The sequence below is a fragment of the Lepus europaeus genome, chromosome 4 (genome assembly GCF_033115175.1).
Source record: "Lepus europaeus isolate LE1 chromosome 4, mLepTim1.pri, whole genome shotgun sequence".
In the NCBI taxonomy this organism is placed as follows: Eukaryota; Metazoa; Chordata; class Mammalia; order Lagomorpha; family Leporidae; genus Lepus; species Lepus europaeus.
In genome coordinates this window covers 43775759-43793236 of record NC_084830.1, presented here as the reverse complement: position 1 = coordinate 43793236, position 17478 = coordinate 43775759, and the positions used below count along the sequence as shown (strand labels likewise).

The 17478-nt window shown below is 35.3% G+C and overlaps 1 protein-coding gene across 1 annotated transcript in view; it reads left to right on the top strand.

Annotated features, from left to right (window-relative positions):
* VPS13B (vacuolar protein sorting 13 homolog B) overlaps positions 1 to 17478 on the top strand; it is a 785675-nt gene that overhangs the window by 93724 nt on the left and 674473 nt on the right. Inside the window, 3 exon segments of the mRNA XM_062188180.1 lie at positions 3414 to 3583; positions 7342 to 7536; positions 12980 to 13104. Coding sequence (XP_062044164.1) covers positions 3414 to 3583; positions 7342 to 7536; positions 12980 to 13104 — 490 coding nt within the window.

Below are 17478 nucleotides of genomic sequence, written 5' to 3'. Positions count from 1 at the left end.
CCTCTTGTTCACTCCTCAAATACCTGCAACAGCTAAAGCTGGGGCAAGCAGAAGCCAGGAGCCCAGAACTTAATTCAGTTCTCCCATTTGGGTGGTAGTGACCCAGGTACTTATGCCACTGCCTCCTAGGGTATGCATCAGCAGGAAGCTGAAATTGGAGTTGAAGTTGCATTTTTTTTTTTTTAGATGTATTTTTGGGGCCTGCTCTGGGGTGTAGTAGGCTAAGCCTCTGCCGGCAGTGCTGACAGCCTGTGTGGGTGCCGGTTCGTGTCCCGGCTGCTGCTCTTCTGATCTGGCTCTCTGCTTATGGCCTAGGAAAACAGTGAAAAATGGCCCAAATGCATGGACCCATGCACCTGTATGGGAGACCCAGAGGAAGCTCCTGGCTCCTGCTTTGGATTGGCTCAGCTCCGGCCATTGCAGCCATTTGTGTAGTAAACCAGTGGGTAGAAAATCTTCCTCTCTGTCACTCTACCTCTCAAATAAATGAAACATTAAAAAAATTCTTTATTTACTTGAAAGGCAGAGTTACAGAGAGAGGAGTGGGGAGTGCGTATGAGAGCAAGAGCTTCCATGTATTGGTTCACTCCCCAAATGGCCAAAACAGTCAGAGCTGGGCCAAGCTGAAGCCAGGAGCCAGGAGCCTCTTTCTAGTCTCCCAGTTTGGTGCAGGGGTCCAAGCAGTTGGGTCATCTACAACTGCTTTCCCAGGTGCATTAGCAGGGAACTGGATCGGGAGTAGAGCAACCAGAACTCATATAGGTGGCATCTATATGGGATGTTGGCACTGTAGACTGTGGCTTTACCCACTTGGCCACAGCACCAGCCCCTGAAGTTGGGTCTTGAGTCTAGGCATTCTGATATGGGATGCTGTTGTCTATGTAGTGACTTAACTTCGGTACCAAATGCCTGCCCCTAGTTTTTTTTTTTTTTTTTTTTTTTTTTTTTTTTTTTTTGGATATTTTGACAGTGATTCCACAATCATTGTATTACCTATCTTTTAATAAACATAACGGTGCTCCAAAAGTTTATGGCAAAATGGAATGAAAAGATAAGTTCATTTTGTTGCAAAATATTTTTGATATCCCTGTACCATTTTTTCATAACATATTTGAAATGAACTTCTTTTAAACTTTTATTTAATAAATATAAATTTCCAAAGTACAGCTTTTGGATTACAGTGGCTTTGTCCCCCCCATAACTTTCCTTCCGTCTCCCGCTCCCTCTCCCATCCCATTCACATCAAGATTCGAAATCAACTTTTTGAAGGCTCTTTATGAATGTACACATTTTTATAGGGTATCTAAAAGTAGAAACACCAGGTCCAATGATTGCATGTATTCATCTTTAATGGCTATTGCCATGATGTGTTTGTTTCTGAAGGATTGAATGAACTCCTTTACCTTTCTGCTTGCAGTGTATAAGAGTTTTAGTTGTTCTTAATCAAATTATGATTCCTACCAGTTTTGTATAACTTGTGAGCAGAGAATGGTTCTTACATTTTAAATGGCTGAAAAAATAAAAGAATTACTGTTTTGTGGCTAATGAAAATTATATGAAATTTATCTTGAGGTTCTATAAAGTTTTATTTTAACATAGTCATGTTTATTTGGTTACATGTATTATCTGAGGCTGCTTTTGTGCTGCAGTGGTAGATTTAAGTAATTGTGATGACAGTATTGGCCACAAAGCTTAAAATATGTTCTATATAACTTTTTTTTTTTTTTAAAGATTTATTTATTTGAAAGAGCAATGGGGCCGGTGCTGTGGCGCGGTGGGTTAAAGCCCTGCTGGCATCCCATATGGGCACTGGTTCTAGTCCTGGCTGCTCCTCTTCCGATCCAGCTCTTTGCAATGGCCTGGGAAAGGAGTGGAAGATGGCCCAAGTCCTTGGGCCCTGCACCCACGTGGGAGACCTAGAAGAAGCTCTTGGCTTCGGATTGGTGTTGCTCTGGCAGTTGTGGCCAATTGAGGTGTGAACCATCTGATGGAAGACCTCTCTGTCTGTCTCTGCTTCTCTCTGTAACTCTGCCTTTCAAATAAGTAAAATAAATCTTTAAAAAAAAAGAGTTAGAGATTGAGACAGATTGATCTTCCATCTGCTGGTTCACTCCCCAGATGGCTGCAAAGGCCAGGGCTGAATCTGGCTGAAGTCAGGAGACCGAAGCCTTATCTGGGTCTCCCACGTGGGTGGCAGGGGCCCCAAAATTTGGGCAATCTTCCTCTGCATTTCCCAGGGCATTAACAGGGAACTGGCTCAGCAGTGCAACAGCAGGGATGGGAACCTGCATCCACATAGAATGCTGGTGTCACAGGCAATGGCTTTACCTCTTAAACCACAACATTCGCCCCTCTATATAATTCTTTTTTTTTTTCATAAGTTTTCTCTCCATTTTCTTCCTCCTCCTCCTCTCCCTTCTTCTCTTCCACTGCCTCCCCTCCTTTTCCTGCTGCTGCTATTCATTTACATATTTGAAAGAGCTACAGGAATGCGGTTGGCCGGGGGGTGGGGGGGGTGGGGGGGGGTGGGGGGGGTGGGGGGGTGGGGGGGTGGGGTGACGACACACCGACCAGATCCTTCATGCATTGGTTCACTTCCCAGATGGCTGCAATGACTGGGGCTGGGCCAGGCTGATGTCAAGAACTTCTTTTGGGTCTCCCACAAGTGTGACAGGGACCCAAGCACTTAAGCCATCTTCCACTGCTTTTCCCAGGCGATTAGCAGGGAGCTGGGTTGAAGTGGAGCAACTGGGAGACAAACCTGTGCCCATATGGTTGTGGCTTTACCTGTTACACCACAACTTGACAACAAGTTTGCTGACCTTTTTTCTATATGCTTGTCAACATGAATCTTTAATTTAAACATTTGAGAGTTGTGTAGTACCATCATACTGTGATTTTATTTTCATTTATCCAGTGACTAAAAATGTTGATCAGCTTTTGGCTATTTGGATGTGTTATCTCTTGTTTATTCAAGTCTTCTTTGCCTGTTTATCACCTTAAGTTTTTATATGTTTCTTAGTGATTTTTCGGTGTTCTTTAAGTTTTATCTTTTTAATATATACTGTGGATATAAATCTTTGTATATGTAGTTAGCTGTCTGTGGCAAATACTTTCTCCTGGTCTGTCTTGGCTTTACATTTATTTCAGTGGTATCATAAGTTGTTGTTGTTTTGAAGAAAGAAATTGAAAATTTCTTAATATTTTAAAATAAGCTAGTAAGTTTTTATGTAGCAAAGACCCATTTACATTCTAGAGTAGTATTTTATTTGTTAAGGGTAACTTATTTTTACAACTGTTTCATTATTGGAAAAACCAACAGAATTTGTCCATAAAATTTGTTAACAGATTAATTTTTCAGTTATGTAAGAAAATCATTTAAAATATTCATTAAATTTTCATTTTAATTTTAGATATGAAGGATGAAAATGAAAGAATACTGAATCCTGAAGAAGTGGCTTCTCTGGAGGAATATATTCCTACTCGACATACAACTATTACTCTCCTCAGATGTACCTGTACAATCTTCATGGCTGAATTCAACTTGTTGGACCACTTGATACCTGTCATTATGGGAGAAAAGGTATATTTTGTTATTCCCCTACATATATGCATATATTTAGTTATTACATAAAAGAACTTCTGTTCAAATGATTATCCTTAATGAAATAAAAGCAACGTAATTATTGTTAGTTCTTAGAAAGTAAAATGTATGTATTTTAATAAAGTGAACTTAAGCTAAAGCTGTGTAAAGAAATGTTGAAGATCATGGGTTTATTAGAAGTTAGAGCATATGTTAGCTTTTACAGCTTAGACAATTGCTTTTATCTCTAAATTTTGCTTTTTCTGGAAAACAAGAGTTTTATTTTTCCAGCAAGCTTACAGATTTAACCAATAAATAAATAATAAGCACAGATAGGTTCAGATATTTTATTACTACTTAGCAAAAGAAAAATCAATAATGGTGATAGATGTGAGATGACTAGTGATATGCATGGTAGGGCATCTTGTTGGCGAGGATGTCATTTCACACTGTAGCTTAGCAATTATGTATCCTGCTGGTGTACTCTAAGAGGGCTGGGTGGGAAGGACCGTATTATCTGAATGAGATGATGATGAGAAACTGTCTCAGGATGGCCCCCTTAAGGTGGGGACGATGCCTGAGAAATAGTTGTTTCACAACCCTTTAGAAGACTCCCTGTCTTCCTTTGTGTCTGCTGTGGGTAAACCTTGCCTTTGTGACGTGGATTTGTGTCACATTATCAGGTGCTGACACAGATCAGTTCTCCTTGGATTATTTTGAATATTGAATAGGATAATATATGTCAACCATTTTGCACATGCTAGGAACCCAGTGATTACTACTGTTGTTATCAATGAGGATTTATTTAATGCTTAATAGTTTAAAGTTCTTATGCAATGTTGCTTTCTCAGTTTGAGTTATACATGTAAGTCCTTAACTGTTAATTTAAATTTGTTAGTTTTCTTGGTCATATTTCTTTTGATGGCCATATGATGATTATAGAATTATAAAGCATCCTAACTAATAATAATTTCTTGAAGTATGGCAGGGAATTGCTTGATGAATTAGTTCCATTTTGTATATTTGCTTCCTATTGAGCACTCATAACTATTATATTGCATCACTTTATGAATAAGAGATCATCTAGAGAAAATTTCACTAGAGAAAATGAAAGCCATCAGTATTTTGTCAGTTCCATTTTTAATGTCATGTAATATTTTAAAATATTTTTTCAGAGCAGTTTTAAGATGATGTAAAATTTGAGATGGTACAGAGATTTCCCATGTATTGCTTGCTCATGCATATGCATAGTTATCCATTATTAACATCCCACACTAGACTGGTAAATTTGTTAGAATTGATGAACTTACATTGTCACATCATTACCTAAAGTTGCTAATTTATATTAGGGTTTACTTTCGTGTTTTATGTTCTATGAGTTTTGACAAATGTGTAGTGATATACATCTGTCATAAGTTTCATTCAGAGTACTTTCAGTGTCCTAGAAATCCTCTGTGCTCTACCTGTTTATCTTTCTCCCTTTGTAACCACTGACAACCACTGATCTCTATACTGTCACGGTAGTTTGCCTTTTCTAGAATGTCATACATTTGGAAGCATAGAGTATTTTAGCCTTTCCAGATTGGCTTCTTCCATTTGGCAATACCTATTTAGAGATCCTCCATTATTTTCATGGCTTGAAAGTTCATTTCTTTTTAGTTCTGAATAGTATTCCAATATCTGGGTATACCAAAATTATCAGTTCACTTGCTGAAGAACATCTTGGTTGCTTCAACATTTTGGTAATTAGGAATAAGCTGATATAAACATCTGTGTGCAGGTGTCGTGACTATAAAATTTTGTATTCTCACCAGCAGTGAATGAGTGTTCCACATCCCCTGCCAGCATTTGGTGTTGTCAGTGTTTTAGAATTCTCCATTCTAAAACCGTGTAGCGACGTCTCATTCAGATTTGTTTCCCTGAGGATATATGGTGTGAGCGTCATTCTGTAGGCTTACTTGCCTACATGAGGAATCTCTTCAGATTTTTCACTTGCTTTTTAATAGGGTTATTTGTCATCTTCATGATTTTAAGTGTTCTTTGTATACTTTGGATACTAGTCCTTTGTCAGATAAGTCATTTGCAAATATTTTTCCATTCTCCTGTGGCTTGTCTTCTCATATCAATAGCATGCTTCACAAAGTAAAAAAAAAAAAAATAATTTTAGTGTAGTCTGGTTTAACAGTTGTTTCTTTCATGAATTCTGTCTTTGGTGTTCTATCTAAAAGTTATCACTGTACCCAGGGTCCTCAGCTTGTATCTTTTAAGAAATTGGTCCATTTCATTTAGGTTATCAAATTTATAGACAAAAAATTTTTCATAGTATTTAATGTCCATGGGATTTGTAGTGACATTCCTCTTTCATTGCAGATATTTTAAGTCATGTATTCTTTTTTAAATTAGGTTATCCAGTGGCATATAAATTTTTATTGACCTCTCCAAAGAACCAGATTTTCTTGCTTTTTCTCCTTGGTCTGTTTTCAGTTTCATTGATTTCTGCTCCAGTGTTTATTATTTATTTTCTTATGCTTATTTTGGATTTAATTTGCTCTTCTTTTTCTAGTTTTAGGTTGAATTTAGATTTCTTCTTTTCTAATATATGCACTTAATGTTCTAAGTTTCTTTCTAAGCACCATTTTTACTACATCCACAAAATTTGGAATTGTGTGGTCAATGCATAGTGAATGCCAGTAGTATTTTGATACTTAAAAAGAGAAAACAGAACAATGAATTTGTTATTGTCATATTTTCAGATTCTTCTTGGGAGGGAAGTCATAGTGTTCTCCTTGAGTAACATGGGTTTGGCATTTTGAAGGCATTAAGGAAAAGCAGGAAAGGGTTACCTGCCAATCATTATATATGTACTCTGGGCATCTTTATTTTTTTAATAGATAACATATTTTTAAAAAAGATTCATTTATTTATTGAAAAGTCAGAGTTGGAGAGACAGAGGCAGAGAGATAGTCTTCCATCCCCAGGTTTACTTAACCCCAAATGGCTGCAGTGGCCAGAGCTGGGCTGATCTGAAGCCAGGAGCCAGGAGCTTCCTCTGGGTTTCCCATGCGAGTGCAGGAGCACAAGGACTTGGGCCATCTTCCACTGCTTTCCCAGACCATAGGAGAGAGCTGGATCTAAGTGGAATAGCCATGACTCAAATGGGCACCATATGGCATGCTGGCACTGCATGCCGTGGCTTCAACTGCTATGCCACAGCGCTGGCCCCTCTGGGCATCTTTAAAATTTATTGGAAGCTCAGAAAGGTTCTGTAACACTGAGAATACTGAGTCTTCTTTAGGATTCTTAGGACTTTCTGAGACTTTAACATGTATTTTTAGTAGATACTGTATGGAACATTGAAGTTCTTTTTTTCTTGTAAACTTTGCCTGTTGTGTGACACTTAGTTCTTTAGCTATATAAATGTGAATAAAGGGAAAGAAAAGTAAAAGATGACTGGCTGTTGGTATCTAGAAAAGTTTTTGCAATGATTGAGTTTATAGTGAAGAAAATACCTACATCAAGAAATAAAAAGTATTAGTAAAATGTAAGGATAATTTTGCCATAAATACATATTCTTTGAAATATGAGACATATTAAAAGTAGATGTTTGTGTTTGGTTATAGCAAGAGAGTTATATGGAAAGACATGTTTTCTAGATCGATTTGATGTGACTGCATTTAGGTTAAAGCCTTAATAGAGGGAACAGCACATCAGCCACTACTCTACTTCCTGAATTAATAAACTGAACACAATTTTTCCAGACCTCAAGTAACTTCATGAATGCTACAAATTTCCAGTCTCTTCGACCTTTGCCGTCCATTCAGATACTCGTGGATAAAGTTAATCTGGAACATTCCGTGCCAATGTATGCAGAACAGTTGGTGCATGTGGTCAGCAGCCTTACTCAGCCTTCGGATAATCTGCTTCATTATTGCTATGTGCACTGTTACCTTAAGGTAAGAAAAGTGATTGTTTTGTTTATTATTAATCTATTTGGCCTCAGGAGCATCAAGTAAGTTTTTTTTTCTCCTTGAAGTTGTAATTTCATAAATTTGATACTTTGAAACTTAAGATTTAAGTAATATATAAGGTTTATTCATTATTCCAATATACTTAAATAAGGAAAATACATGTGTACTTCTTTCGAAGATTTTTTGTCAGTTGCTTGAGGTTCATATATCAATATTTGTAAGGTTGTAGTAATTTGAACTTTTGGAGATTCTGTCAGTTTTTGTAAGCATAATGAAAGAGCATGTGATTTAATATGGATGCTTCAAAACACGGTTTTGAAGAGAACATTTCTGTGAGGCAACCTGTTTTGTTTAAAAACAAAAAAAAGGGAGGGCCGGTTTTGTGGCATAAAGAGTTAAGCCACTGCCTACAGCACTGGGATCCCATGTCTCGATGCCTATTTGAGTCCCGGCTGTTCCACTTCTGATCCAGCTCTCAGCCATGGCCTGGGAAAGCAGTGGAAAATGGCCTCAAGTCCTTGGGCTCCTGTACCTGCGTGGGAAACCTGGAGGAAGCTCCTGGCTCCTGACTTCAGATCAGCCCCAGCTCTGGCTATTGTGGCCATTTGGGTAGTGAACCAGTGGATGGAAGACCATCTCTCTGCCTCTGCTTCTCTGCAACTCTGCCTTTCAAATAACTTTAAGATTTATTTATTTATCTATTAAAAAAAAGATGTCCAGAGTATGTATAATGACTGGCAGGTAACACTGCACCCATGTGGGAGACCCTGATGAAGCTCCTGTTTTCTGGCTTTAGCCTGCCCAGTCCTGGTTGTTGAGGTCATTTGGGGAGTGAACCGGCAGGTGGAAGTCTCTCTCCCTCTCTCCCCTCCCCCACACCCCCTTTTTTCTCTTGCTGGAACTCTGCCTTTTGAATAAATAAAATAAATCTTAAAAAAAAAAAAAAAAGGTTTGGGGCTGGCATTGTGGTACAGGGGGTTAACTGCTGCCTGCAATTCCAGCATCACATATAAACATCAGTTTGAGTCCCTGCTGTTCCGCTTCCAATCTAGCTCCCTGCGAATGCACCTCACAAAGCAGTGGAGGATGGCCCAAGTGCTTGGACTCCTGTCACCCATGTGGGACCATATGGACTTCGTGTTTCTAAGCTTCTGTCTGGCCCAATCCAGGCTATTTAGTCTATTTGGGGGATATACCATTGGATGAAAGATCTCTCTCCCTCTCTTTTGTGCTGTTACTCTGCCTTTCAAATAAATGTGTCTAAAGGAAAGTTTAACCACATTTTTTGGTCACATTTCTTGAAGTTATATTAATCTCTTGATATAAAAGACAAATTTCTTGTTAAATAGTTATGTGAAGAGAATTATTGGAACTTTTGCCCAGCTATTCCATTTTTCCTTTTTTACATAAGCAGTGCATCCCAGCACAGGTTTACACAATGATGAACTGAAATGTTGAGTGGAAAGTGTTTTTGCTTATCAAAGACAATATATCCAATCAAATTGTGTTCTGTGAACAAAATTTGAATATCAGATAAGTATTTGCCTCGTTTTCTTGAAGCAGATGTAATTTTAGGCCTTTCAAAGATACTATGTTTATGTAGAATTCATGAATAATGATACTCAGCACTTTTTTTTAACATGTTTATTACTCATTGGCCATTTCCATTTATTCTTTCAAGAAACAGCTGTTCAAATTATCAGCCGATTTTTAAATTGGTTTTTCTTTTGATTGTTTAGTTGCAAGTGTTCTTGCTCTAATATTCGAAGTGATTTTATTTCTTCTTAAAAAAGATTTATATATTTGAAAGGCAGAGTTACAGAGAGAGGAGAGGGGAGGAAGAGAGAGAGGGAGAGAGAGACAAGAAAGAAAAGAAAGAAATCTTCCATCTGCTGGTTCACTCCCCAAATGGCTCCACCTGCCTTTGCTGGCTGAGGCTGAAGTCAGGGGCCTGGAACTCCATCTGCTACTCCCACATGGGTGGCAGGGGTCCAAGTCCTTGAGCTGGCGATTTTTTTTTTTTAAATAAAGATGACACCAGAACAGTGTTTACACTTAAAAAATTCCGAGTGGTAGAGAAGTTAGTGTTTAATATTTATAATTTTAGTTGCTTAAATTATTGGTAGGGGGAAAAAGCAAGAAATAATACTTCTTCCTTTCCCTCCATAATTGAAAAATATAAGTACCAGTTTCCCCATAGTTATTTTTTGTTTCAGTGAATACTTACCCAGAAACTAGATTGGGGAGTTTAAGAAGTGTGTAGGTTAAAAAAAAAGAAATTGTAGTAGACTTTGGGCTACTCTTTGAAGATACTTGCTGATGAAAGGAGACAAATGTTATTTTACTGCTTGTTGCAGAGGAGGTGGTCTGACAGCTTGTTTTTCTTTAAGGGTAAGTGGAGAATCAATCTTCCCGTTCCAGGAGAAAGGGACGATGATTACTTGTGTCTTTGTTGAAGCATCTTTAAGATGCTAGCTATATTATTATACTATGTGTCTTAAAATGGCAACAGCATAAAAATGATTTTACATAACTTATATTTTTGTTATCACTTGATTTTTATGTTTTTAAACTTGCTAATACTAATTCATCACAGTAATTTTTGTTAAAAATGAAATAATTTGTATTATGTTGCTACATTTATTACAGTTTTTTTGTTGTTGTTGTTGTTGAGATCTTGTCAGGAACATTTGTTTTAACATGTTTTATTATTTGCTAATTGCATATTTTTAAGTGGCCTTACATGTTTAACTTTCCATTTAATGTTGTTTGTAGTTTATCTTATTCAAGTTTGCATTTCCTTTTACTAAAATTGCTTCTGGTAGTTATTGCTTCATACATTTTTACTGTTTTAGACTATTAGTTTATAATATTTAGCACTTTATTCTATTTCTGGTTATATAAACTATCCTCCTTAGCAACTTAGATTCACATTTTACTGGATCTCCTTTTTCCAGATTCAGTATTTATAATCTAGGTCAAAAGATGCTGACAAATTATTATGTTACATAGTCATTGTAAATATGTATATCTTTGATGAAGTTTAGAAGAAGGAGTTTAAAATTTTTTGTTAAAATAATTATTTTAAAGAACTTCTGATGTTCATTTTATTTTAAAGACAGAGAGCCGAGGGAAAGACAGAGATTTTCCATCTGCTGGTTCATTCTCCAATGCCTGCAACAGTCAGGGCTTGGCCAGGCCAAAGCCAGGATCCCAGAACATGTGGGTGTTAGGGACCCAAGTACTTGAGCCAACATCTGCTGCCTTCCAGAATAAGCATTAGCAGGAAGCTGGATTGGAAACAGAGTAGCCAGGATTTGAACTAGGCCCTTTGTTCTGGAATGCATGTGTTCCACTTGTTGCCAAACACCAGTGTGAAACTGAAATAGTTACTTTTGATGTGGTGAGTGATAGGAAGCCCACTACCATCCTTTAAGTATAAAATTAATTTGGCTATCTATAGAAGATAATTACTTTGTTGAATACACCTTCTTCCGTACTGTTTTTATCTACTTGAATTTTTCCTTAGAAGCACCTTTGTGTAAAATGGAAATATAAACGTTTTAGAAAACAAGGGTGATAGGCAACTTCCCTAGTACTCCTTTGCAGTTCTACACACAACCAGCAGGGGATCTCCTCTGCAGTGCGGTTAATGATAGTGTCTCTGATTATACTGTTGGAGCATGTAATGGAAAATTAGAAAGTGGCTTTGAGAGAGTTCTTATTGAACATAAGGTGATATGGTATGTTAAGCTGTTATCCTTACTCACATTACTAGAAATATGTGAAGCTTAGAGATTGTTTGAATAATTGTGTTTGGGATTAAGTCATATTAATTCGTGATTTTCGAATCCTTGAAATACTGGGCCTTTAGAAGGAATTAGAAAGTGCTGCAATTGTGTCGTGCCCAGCACAGTTCTGGCACACAGAGTTGCTCAAAACAGGTCCTCAAAAGGAATGAGTGTGAAATACCTAAATTTTAATGAATGATTGTAAGCAATCGCTTCAGTATTAGAAGTGTGACTTTTCCTTTCCCTTCTTAATCCTGTATTTCTTACCAGTTGGTTAATAAAGACCTATAGAAGTTAAATAGATGCATCACCTTACCTTGATACATTGTTTGATAGTAATTACATTATTAAATGATGTGAATTGATAGTAATTGGGTAGGTCTTCTGAAATGATTTTTCTCTGAAAATGTCATTGCTAATAATGCCTTATTTCTAAAATGTTACTTTATTCAGTGAAAATTTATTCTAGAACAATTGACTTGACAGTTTGATGAATATTCATGACATAACTTTTTGAAAACATTTGGAAATGGATTAACACTTTTAAAAAAAATGACCACCTTATACTCAGTAAACAAAAATATTTTCAAAAATTAGTTATGAGGAAATTTTAAACATGTCTGAGAATGTAATTTTATAGTTAATCAGTCTATGTGAAGTTATTTCAAAATGCTCATGGAAAATAGAATTTAAAGATAATTTATTTTCAGTGCACAAATTTTTTGAAATCTATGCAGAATTTTTCCATAATATGCATTTTCCATGAATATTTTAAACTACCTTGTGTGGAAGTTGTTTCTTTGTAAATCCAAGGAATAAAAAATAATAAGACAAATTTTGGGGTTAAATTGCTTTTGCATCTTGAATAACAATAGCTCTTTGTATTGCTGTTTCAGAATTCCCAATATGAGATGTTTATCTTTTATCACACTGGGAATAATTGAAGCAGAAATGCCAGTTTTCTACAGTGTTTCATATCAAATGTGATGTTACATTGTTTCTTTCTGTTGGGATAGATATCTTGTCTATGAATTTCAAGGATTGCTTATAAACTCTTTTGTGTGATCTGCTCATTTTAACTATAAACATATGAAGAGTAGCTTATTTCAAATTTCCATATTTCAAATTTCCTTGTGCATAAAACCTCACAAAAGAAAATGGAATGAGTAGCATTCTGTAGATTCATTTTCATGTATGCATAATGCAATTTGAAGAAAAAACACATTTTTAAGATTGTTCTTGTACTTATTGTTACTTTAATTATAAAATATTAACACTTATTAAGGTTATTTTTTAGAAGGTAGAAAATGCAGTCAGCTGTTTATGAAAAAAATGAACATTTTAACAAACTACTATATTAGGGCTGTATATAGAAATGTGGAACTTACAAATTTAGTCAATAGAAAGAGTGGTGATCTTTCAGAGATGTGAAAGAAATACTGTATGTTTATATATCTTAATTTTGATTTGGTTAATGTCAAATTGAATAAAAGAAAATTCTGATCGCTTGCAAAGTGGAATAAGACATTGGAACACAGTGTGCAGCTGTCGTACAGCAAATTGAAACTGACGTATTTCATCCTGTGCTTATTAAAAGTTTGTCTCTGTGAACATTTGGATCTTTTCTTTTGTTTCAGATATTCGGTTTCCAGGCAGGACTAACGTCTTTGGATTGTAGTGGATCTTATTGCTTACCTGTACCGATTATTCCCTCTTTCAGTACTGCTCTTTATGGTAAACTTCTGAAACTCCCCACATGCTGGTAAGTATTATGTTAAAATGTGGTTTATGTTAATTTTCATTTATTATCTTGGAAGGGAAAAAAACCAAACGTCTTACGTCCATATGTTTGTTTTATGCAAAACATTAGAAAATATCTGAAGTACTGGCTTTTACTGATATACTAAAAAATCTTTTTAATTTCTTAAATATGTTCATAGTGTATTTTGTACCAGTAATAACTTTTTGGTTTAATGACAGTCCATGTTGGAGGTATTATAAAATACTGCTTTTTCATATTGTAATAGGACATAAAAAGGGCAAGTGCCCAATTTTTTTTTTTTTTTTTGTGGGGATATAAAGGTTCAAAAAAAGTACTGTGAGTTAATATCAAGGCCAGAATATTTATCTATTGAATAATAATTTGACTCATATTCATAGCCACTGAGTGAAAATTATACTCATTATAGAGAGTTAGAATATATTTGATGTCTCCAGTAGCTACATTTTGGGAAATGTTGATTTTAATCTTTTTCATTCAGGGCGGAGTTGCTTTAATTGAAGATCACATTACCTTTAATTTGAAGAGATTCACAGAAAGCAAGCCAATAGTTGCTAATCGTACATTTTTAGTTGAAAGGAATGCTTTCATGTATTAAAAGAAATAATTGCTTAAATATATGAAATTATTTTCTAGTGAAAATTGTTTTTAGTATTTTAAAAGGTGAATTATTTCAATTTGGAATACATCTTTTGCATTCTCATCATAGTGTGTAATTTATTTTTATAAGATATATGTTCCATTAAGTTTTTATTCAGTGATGTTTAAGAAAAATAATTTATCTGAAATACTTAAGTGTTCCTTTAATAATATATAGATTTAATAATGGAATCAGTAATGTAAATTCTTACATTTTCAGGGAAATTTTATACTGATACAGAAAATTAAAAACAAAATAGAAATTGTAGTTGAAACCAATTCCATTACTTGATGATTATTCTTGATTTATCTTAATAAATTTCATGCTGTTCTAACTCACCCATATTTTTAATGTTCTTTATTATGTTATATAGAGATACATTTAAGTTTTTGTTTGCAAATACATAGCACATGCTGCGTTTGATTCCAACTTCTATATGCTGATCTATCAAGAAATAGTGTGGGATTTATACCAGTTGATATGTTACTAGCAGTTTTAATAGCTATTTATGAAAACTTATTCAATTATGTGCTGATTTATTTATTATGTGTAAGGCTAAAATAATTTTAGTATAAATATTGCAATATACTATAGAGATTTCTTCTTCAAAAAGCCAGAATTTGCAAAATAAGTTATCACCTGTATAGGAAAGAATATTTAAATAAGAGAGGCTTATTTTAAGTATGTGTAGGACTTACTATAAATATTGTCTGTGGTTTAATATGTCTGTAGACATTTGTAACAAAATAGTCCAATTAAATAATGAAAGCCTGAGATTACAGAATACTAATATTTATTTGGATATGCTTTGTTTTTTTGTAGATAAGACCACTTCTGCATTATTCTTGTGGTGATATTTTTGCTATGTTTGACAGAAATATATTGCTTTCAAATAGTTGCTTTAAGTTAGTTAAGAAATAGGAAATAAATTATCTTTGATAGGTCAGTCTATTGTTAGCAACTCTATATTCAAAGTAGTAAATAGAAAATTCAATAAATTTAGATACTGCTTAGTTAAGTGCAGTTTGAACTCAGTGAAATACCAGATACATGATATATTGCTTGACTAAATCAAAATCAGTATGAAGATGGGGAAATTTATTTAACTCCTGTGGTAAGTGAGGATTATTTTCGTAGAGAAAATTTTTGTTATGTCATTAAATGTCAACTCTGTTCCCACTCATGGTTTCCCCATCTTCAAATTATATAAGCTATTTCATTTGGATTCCACATTCTAGAGTTTATTAAAGTTACAGATATGATTATGTGTATATTAAGGTACTTCAAAAAATTTTGTGGACAGATAGAATTAAAAGATACACTTATTTCAGCCCCCAAAAGTTTTAAAACCATGCAGTCTTTTATGTGGTCCATATTTTCTATGAACTTTTGGAAGACCTATAGTATTCATGGGTTTCCAATTTTTTCACACCAAAATAAATTTATCTATTATTTCTGTTTTTCCATAAACTTTTGGAAGTATCCTTTTATATTTTGTATAAAACACTTTTACTATAAGCTACAGCTTTTAAAATAAAGACTTTAGTCATTGTAAAAAATTTTAATGTTTTCAATTATTAATCTATGTAAACCAACAACAGTTTATATTACTTTTTATTTAAAATAATTTCTGAATTAAACTTAATTACATGTGAGCTAGAAGCTAATGAAATTTAATCAGTACAGATAAAGATGTACTGTAAGATTGAAAATAAGTTATTTTTCTCATTTACATTTTCCTATTAACATGAATACTTGAATATTTTAGCTTCCGTGGACAAGCTATTACTAGATTTCTTGGAATTTACTTTTTGTGAACTTTTTGGTTATATTTTATTGTTAATTCTGCTCTACATGGCTTCCAAATGAGTGAAAGTATACTTTTCAGAAATATTTTATTTGCTCACTATTTTGCATTGTATTTTCATTTAGTTCTGTTAGACCCTTAGAAAAGGATTGAAAAGTATAGGATCTGGTGTAGGTTCTGTTAGAGAAGACACATTGATCAGTAATGTTTAATGGCTGGAATCTCAAGTGCATTAATCAAGTTTGAATTTATCTCTTGTTAAAATTTGAGAATCACTAAAGAGCCGGTCAGTGGGCTTGCTCCTATCAGAATGAAGTCTTAGTCTTGCAGATAGTGCTGTGCATGTTTCTGTAGTGACAGTGCTGTTGGGGTTCAGGATGCTTCCTGGGTCTTAATGTTCTTTTTTCTTTGCAAAACAGAACAACAGTACATTTTCAATTTTGTTCTTTGAATTTTAATTGAAATATTAATTATCTACAGAAAAGTATATTGTGTGTGAACAGCTTGACATATTAATAGCTGAAAATTTGATAACCAATTCAAAGATCATAAATAACATGAAAAGCATCCACAAAATATTTTTTTCTCCTTTCTCCAAAGTTTATCATTATTCTGTTTTCTAGTAACATAAATTAGTTTCTTTTCGTGGACTTAATATAAATGGTATTGTACAACGTATATTCCTTTTTGACGTGTTTCTGTCACTCTACATGTTTGTTACATTCAGTATGGATAGTCATGCTGTGGAATATAGTTTTTATATTGTTTGGTTTTGTTGCTATACAGAATTCCATTACATGAATGTTGATGATTTATATATTCTTGAACTATAATTTTAATTTAAAAATAAGTTCCTGAAGTTTATGTTTACTTCTTTTTTGTGATCTTGCTATTTACTCTTTTTCTTAAAAAACTTATTTTATGAAAGATTTATTTATTTGAAAGTCATAGTTACAGAGAGGTGGGGAGAGAGAGAGCAGGAGAGAGGTCTTCCATCCCCTGGTTCACTCTCCAGATGGCCGTAACGGTCTGGGCTACGCCGATCTGATGTCAGGAACCAGGAGCTTCCTCCGGGTCTCCCATGTGGGTACAGGGGCCCAAGGAATTGGGCCATCTTCTAGTGCTTTCCCAAGCCATAGCAGAGAGCTGGATTGGAAGAGGAGCAGCCGGGACTAGAGCCAGCACCCATATGGGATGCTGGTGCTTCAGGCCAGGGCTTTAACCTGCTGTGCCACAGCACTGGCCCCAAAAAACTTACTGATAGAGGAGATTAGATGTCATTCCTTAAATATTTTTTGATTACCTGAATTATGATAGGCTCTGTGTTGGTTTGGGAAAAGAGTGCAGTAGAGTGCAAACAGGGTAAAACATAGTCACTGACCATGAAAACTTAGACTGATGGGGAAGACACATATGAAAATAATTGTATTTAAATTGCAAAAGTGAGGCCGAAGCAGTATCTCTTATACTTTGAAGAAAGCAGAAAATTTCCCTGGGACTTCCAGGGATGGCTTAGAAGACATCCTGTAGAATTGTGCTTTTTTTTTTTTAATTTTTATTTTTTATTTTTATTTTTGACAGGCAGAGTGGACAGTGAGAGAGAGACAGAGAAAAAGGTCTTCCTTCTGTTGGTTCACTCTCCAATGGCCACCGCGGCCAGCGCGCTGCGGCCGGCGCACCGTGCTGATCCAAAGGCAGGAGCCAGGTGCTTCTCCTGGTCTCCCTTGGGGTGCAGGGCCCAAGCACTTGGGCCATCCTCCACTGCCTTCCCGGGCCACAGCAGAGAGCTGGCCTGGAAGAGGGGCAACTGGGACTAGAACCCAGTGTGCCGGCGCCGCAAGGTGGAGGATTAGCCTACTGAGCCGCAGCGCTGGCCTAGAATTGTGCTTTAATGATAGAATTAAATACA